The sequence below is a fragment of the Henckelia pumila genome, chromosome 4, assembly GCF_033568475.1.
Source record: "Henckelia pumila isolate YLH828 chromosome 4, ASM3356847v2, whole genome shotgun sequence".
NCBI lineage: Eukaryota > Viridiplantae > Streptophyta > Magnoliopsida > Lamiales > Gesneriaceae > Henckelia > Henckelia pumila.
The window spans coordinates 115,856,867-115,862,899 of record NC_133123.1 but is presented as its reverse complement, the minus strand read 5'-3'; the positions used below and the strand labels follow the sequence as shown (position 1 = coordinate 115,862,899).

Here is a 6,033-nt window from a genome sequence, read left to right as displayed (position 1 = left end):
AAATTAATAAAAATATAATTTTTCCCGCGGGCCGCCCGGGACACTCCCGGGCCGGCCCGCACCCGGGGCGCGGGCCTAAGGGGGCAGCCCGCTGCCCCCTTAGGGCAGCGCCTGGCGCCGCCCCTGGGCGGCGCCGTGCGCCGCCCTGGGCGGCGACGGTCGCCGCCTTGGGCGGCGCCGTGCGCCCCCTTTGGGCGGCGCCGTGCGCCGCCCGGGGCAGCAACAATTGCTGCCCCACCGGGCAGCGATCCAATCGCTGCCCGGGTTTTGCCCCGAAAATTTTTTTTTTTTTTATTTAAAAATATTTATTTTGTTTCAAAAACCGAGACTCAAAAATTTTGTACAATTGATTAATTCAATCGATTGATCTGAGCAACCTGGCTCTGATACCACTGTTGGAAAACTGTCGAGTTCCCAGACCAATTACGATTGATACCCGGTGCAGCGGAAGTTTAAAAATTTTCTCATGGAACGATTCCATGGTGTGGGTATCAACCATACAACGATTGAATTATTGTGTGTGTAAAATTTAAATAACAATTAAATAAATTTTACCTCAAATCTCGCAACGAGATTAATGGACACCAACAGAACAATTCTGCTCTTGTTGTCTCTCCCTGGAACCGATGAACGCCTTCAATCAGGTCCACGAACAGAGGTTTAATCCCTCTGATAGATTGCACTAGAAAATCTATCAGAAGTTTTCTGCGAAGAGAATACACGAATTTGATTCGTTATTCCTTACTGTGATTCAAAATCACAGACCGGAATTTCTCTGTGACAGAGCAAGGGGCGGCCGAAATATTATTTGAGAGAGCTAGGGTTTTTCGATTTTTGCTCTCAAAAATTATGACCTGTTGTGTGTAATTTCTGTACTGAAATAACTTATTTATAATGCAGGCCACTAACACCTTAGGGCCCATTAATCATAAGCTGGGGCCCGACAAGCAAAGCCCGCTCGTTCAGAAATTAATATAAAATTCATCGTGACTCCGATTGATGAACTGATTTCACCAATGTGCACAGAAACCATTTCTGCACATTTTAAAGTCAAAATAAATTTTCCTGAATCCGAATTCAGTGGTTTCCAAAAATGTCCATCCCTATGTCATTTTAGGAAATCCTACTCCCTTACTCTTATTTAAGAAGTCCAACTCCTTAGTTCATTAAATTTAACTCTTTAAATTTAACTATCTCAACGGGGATTAAAACTCCATTACACTGTGTGACCCTCAATGGTTCAGGGATACAGCTAGCCGTGGGCTCACAACTCCTTGTGACTCGGAACAACACTTTCCGACTTGCCCAACGAATCATGGTAAAGCGCCTAGCAACATCGCCCCATGATTCCCTAGGTATCACTGATAGTGCCTACAAGAACCAGTAGATTTTGGTTAACGTACAGTACGGTCCCTTCATCCATATATCCCGATCGAATCAACAACCATTGGTATATCGAGAGTCGCTCAAGATTCGATAACTATGCAATACATCTTGAAGATCAAATTAGTGACATCGCATGTGCTACTAAGAAACCATTTCTTAAATCACATCAAGTACTCTGGCCAGAGATTTGTCACACTAATATCTCCTCAGATCGCATAGGATATCCACACTCGCAAGTATGTGGTGAATCCTTGACAACAATGCATTGACTCCTATATGTGTCGTAACTGTACCCAATCTCGACACCTGATGACCCCCTCAGAGTCGGTAAACGAGTCAAAGCACAGTACTAGCATATAGAGTCTCCATGATGTTTCAAGTCGTAAGGACTAATGGTGTACAACCAAAACCGCGGACTTTATCCACTCGATAAGTGATAACCACTTGGAAAGTCCGGATAGGGTAGTTCGACTATTCATCCTATGAATATCCATTTGCATGCTTCGAACATCTCCATGTTCCCTACCAATGAAACGTGGTACTCCGCATCGCAAATGCTAGTCTCAAACTCGAGCGATCCTTATCCTTATTATCGGACGGCTCAATCGACTAGGAACGGTTTTAGAATATACAGTGACTATAAGATGTATTTCATGATAGACATCTCCATGTTCTACCACATCTTACATACACTATAGTATATTCAAGGTCTTTATCAAAACAACAATAGTATATCACAATATAACAATATGAAGTAATATAAAGTCATTGCCATAAAAGTGTAAATAATATTAAACAAAAGATTGTTTATACAAAGAGTCAACAAAGCCCATAGCCACACAGTTGGCTCACTGGGCACCCACTCTTACAATATATATATATATATACACTACTAGAAAAAATGCTTTTAATGACACTTAAAAGTGTCACCGTATACTACTTATCTTGACACTTTATATATAGTGACATTAGATTAAAATGTCCTCTATAGTGATGTCGTCTAAAGTCTTGTGACATTTCCTAGTGTCACTATAACATAAAAATAATTACACCACTAATGTAATGAATAATTGTTATACTGACAAAAATAATGTCAATATAAGATTTGTACCGACATTTATAAATGTCATCTTTTCATATATATAGATACACTATAAGTTTTGTAGTGGCATTTATAAATGTCACCTTTTCCTATATATAAATACACTAAGATATGTAATGACATTTATAAATGTCATTTTTTCAAATATATAAATGCATTAAATTTTTTAAGAAAGTTCATTTACAAATATCACATGTTTATATTTTCAAATACATCACAAATTCAATATTTAGAAACAACTAAAAAATCTAAAAATTATAAATAATTGAAATTTATCACAATACTTAATCGAAAAAATAATTTATTAACAACCAAAGTTTAGATACATAAACATTCATACAAATATTCTCATAATATATCTAAAGGCTAATTACATTATTTTCTAATAATGTATTAATGTAGCAAAATCTAAGTGCACTAAAATCAAATGACTTAATAATAAAAAGAGAAGCCAAATTGTTCTTCAGATCATCCTTCACCATCTGCACAAATACTACGATGAAATTCATTTGGTCACGAGCTTGGATCAATCTATGTGAACCTTTGATCAAATAGAGTTTCGATCCAACCTAAAAGATAAAATAAAGTAAGAATTATAATCTTAGTTTAACTGGATAAAATGATCAGATTGTAAATAATCCCACTATTAGAGAAAATTAATAAAAACCTGACAAATATTGTTAGATGAGAAGTGAACAACACAAAGTCACTCACTTTTCAAAATTAGTGTTCATGGAAACGGGGAAACCAACTTTGATGCTACAAGCCGAAGGAATCACTACAAAAAATGGTTTTTTAGAAGCTAACCTCGATTTCATTTGGCTTTAGAACCAACAACATAAACCAAAATAATTCATCAATATAGTGTGATAAATGTAACGAAAACAAAATAAATCAATGCAGGTCAAAATACATTTTCGAGCAGGCTTTTGTACCTTAATAAATCTTGGAAACTTGAATTAAATGCTGTAAATCGAGCTTAAAATCATCCCAACTCAAAGCTAAAAGTAAGCTGGAAACCGAACAACAGCTCCTCCGAAAATCTCACCGAAAATAACTGGAATGTGCTAGAATAACAGGGGCTGGTTCAAGTATTGAGATTAGAATATAGCCTCTAAGTAGCTAAAAATGAGGAAACATTTAGAGTTTGCAAAATTATTTGTTGTAAACAGTTCTTTTAATGGAAGGAATTGCACATTAGAACCTCCAGTATATTCAATATCAAGTAAAGTGAGCCGTTGAGTGGAATATAATGTAGCAGCGGTAGGTAGAGTAAAATCGCACATTATGTCAGGATAAGGTTAAGATGAATTCATACAGGGCCTATAGAATGTATCAAGAAAGCTAGAAAAAATGATTGTAGATTGACAAATAGAAGGCATACAATTAAATAATTGAATATAAAAGCAAAGCTTTACCTCCAGAACAGATCTATAGAGGAAAACAATGGGAACAGTAGAAAGTCGGCCTGTCAAACTAGAACGAATTATGCCAAATCAAGGAAAAATATCAAAACAAGCAATAATAAATCATTAGTCATCTAACTTATATTTACAACCAAAATATACCATACTAAATCAATAAAGAAAAAACTAGTTGAAGATAATTATAAACCACCACACAACTTAAATTACAAGAAAACAAACAATTTTTCGTTATGTTTGTATACATGATCTTCATCGGAAGATGCTAGATCTCAAAAATTTATAAAAAAAGCCAAAAAAAAATAGGAGTTCATATCAGCTGAATCAAATGAAAGATAGCAGAAACTTAACACACCATGTTCTAACATTAGAAGCTGTAAAATTTTCACATGCAAAAATATAAAGAGAGATATATTTTTAAATAAATTACCTTGTCAACTCAGCTTGTCACAGGTCAAATTAATCGACACCTACTATGCCATAATACAACAAAACATATACTGATGATAAATTTAACACAATAAGCACCGAAATAATTTTCATTTGATGCTTTGATGCATCACACAGTTCAATGGCCTAAAAGTGCTTACAGAAAAATTTAAATTACTACCAGATGCAGCATCTACCAGAGACATGACACATATTAGATGAGTCTTAGACAAAATTAAACATTTGATGGAATTTCTAATATATATTTACCAATCCACGTGCAAGAAAGATAGAAAAGCTTGAAAATTTGTATTGAAGTATATGAATATATTTGCTCCAAGTAACAGACTTGATATTCTTTCATTGGCGTGCCCACTAGAACGGCTGATGAATGACTCGATGTATCCACTTGAAAGAGCACGAACATGCCTAGAAGGGTGAAACAATAATTTTTCACTCACTTAATACGTGGAATAGTAGTGTTGACTACACATCTGTAACAAGATTGAATACTAACATAACACAATAAAGATATTTAAATGCACAAAGCAGCAGCACGTTAGAGTTAAGGAGAGACTAACTTAGCAGATAAAATAACATGGAAAATTACTCAAAACAAATCTTTGATGCATTTGACCAAAGTTCAGAATCTCCACCCACAACATAGAATCTTAATGGCAAAGAGACTGTTCTCACTCTCACAAATCCATACATCAGCACGCTTGAACAATTCAACATAAAGAATAAAATCAGATCTGAATTCAACACATATGCATATCTAGCATGAAAACAAATTGTTTCAACGTAAAAGAACCTTAAACAATATAGAACTTGAATCCAAACATTCTAAGGCCTGAAATACTGAAAATAAGACCCGAATCGAAACTGAAACAGTGCAAAATCAGTACTATGCGCTGCAACTTCGAACATACCCATTCTTTGCCCAAAATCGTTGATTTTAGGCTTGAATCGTTGACTAGAAAAACAGCAACGAAACCCCTTAAAAAATTTTAAATTTCGGTGACGGGCGAAGGTTCTATGGACCATAGAAAGAAGCGGACGAATAGAAGGGGAAAAAAAGATTGGAGATCGATCGAGAGGAGAGAGAGGCGAGAGAGTATTTCTTCATTAGTCTGTTATCACTTATCTATTATCAAATCAAAATCAAATCAAAACATAACAAAATTAGCGTGAGGAGGGATTTATAAGGTGGGAGTGTGGAAATAAATTTTTGAAAAATAAAAGATTAAAATGATTGGGAGGGAAAAATAAATGGATCCCTCCATTAACAAGCATGACATCTATTAGAAATGTCATAATAAGTAGTCTAATATATTTTTTTATTTTTAGAATTAAGCGTTTGTCATAAGTGTCATTATTAAAATCTTTTAATGACATTTTTTTAAAATATCCACAATAAAGTGTCATTATAAGCATTTTTTCTAGTAGTGATATATATATATATATAATATCATTATAAAGGCATTGAATTAAAATATTTCAGATTAAATTTTATATTACTTATTGAAGTACATTTTTACCAAATTTACATTGTGCACGACATAGGGCTTCGATCCGCCAACATGCTTAGTTGTACCAGTCCCAGGCCTAGCAGGCTCGCTCTGCCTATTCGCTTTGTACTTCGCTGCAAAAGTCTTCTACTTCGTATTTTTTCAATGTGCGGGCAACGCC

The 6,033-nt window shown here is 35.2% G+C and overlaps 1 protein-coding gene across 7 annotated transcripts; it reads right to left on the bottom strand.

Moving 5' to 3' along the window:
- Nucleotides 1-2,813: 2,813 nt before the first annotated feature.
- LOC140864873 (uncharacterized) lies at nucleotides 2,814-5,494 on the bottom strand. 7 transcript variants are annotated; one of them, XR_012144386.1, is made up of 4 exons: nucleotides 4,612-5,494; nucleotides 3,907-3,956; nucleotides 3,203-3,266; nucleotides 2,814-3,057 (listed from the first exon to the last, which is right to left on the bottom strand). XR_012144386.1 is itself a non-coding variant. In XM_073269267.1 (4 exons), the coding sequence occupies exons 1-4, from the start codon at nucleotides 5,386-5,388 to the stop codon at nucleotides 2,848-2,850; spliced, it is 534 nt and encodes a 177-aa protein (XP_073125368.1). In that variant the 5' UTR covers nucleotides 5,389-5,494; the 3' UTR covers nucleotides 2,814-2,847. The 7 variants fall into 7 exon arrangements, 1 of the variants encoding a protein (XP_073125368.1); XR_012144388.1 differs by having other exon boundaries at nucleotides 4,691-5,494; XM_073269267.1 differs by lacking the exon at nucleotides 3,203-3,266 and having other exon boundaries at nucleotides 4,612-4,770; nucleotides 5,274-5,494.
- Nucleotides 5,495-6,033: the final 539 nt, after the last annotated feature.

What these genes read in the sequence shown, in the direction of transcription:
- LOC140864873 (XM_073269267.1), bottom strand. Translation starts at nt 5,388, where the DNA reads ATGGTCCATAGAACCTTCGCCCGTCACCGAAATTTAAAATTTTTTAAG. An exon ending in CGATTTTGGGCAAAGAATGG is followed by an intron (nt 4,771 to 5,273) that starts GTATGTTCGAAG and finishes TCACCCTTCTAG; the next exon opens with GCATGTTCGTGCTCTTTCAA. An exon ending in TCTTTCTTGCACGTGGATTG is followed by an intron (nt 3,957 to 4,611) that starts GTAAATATATAT and finishes CTAGTTTGACAG; the next exon opens with GCCGACTTTCTACTGTTCCC.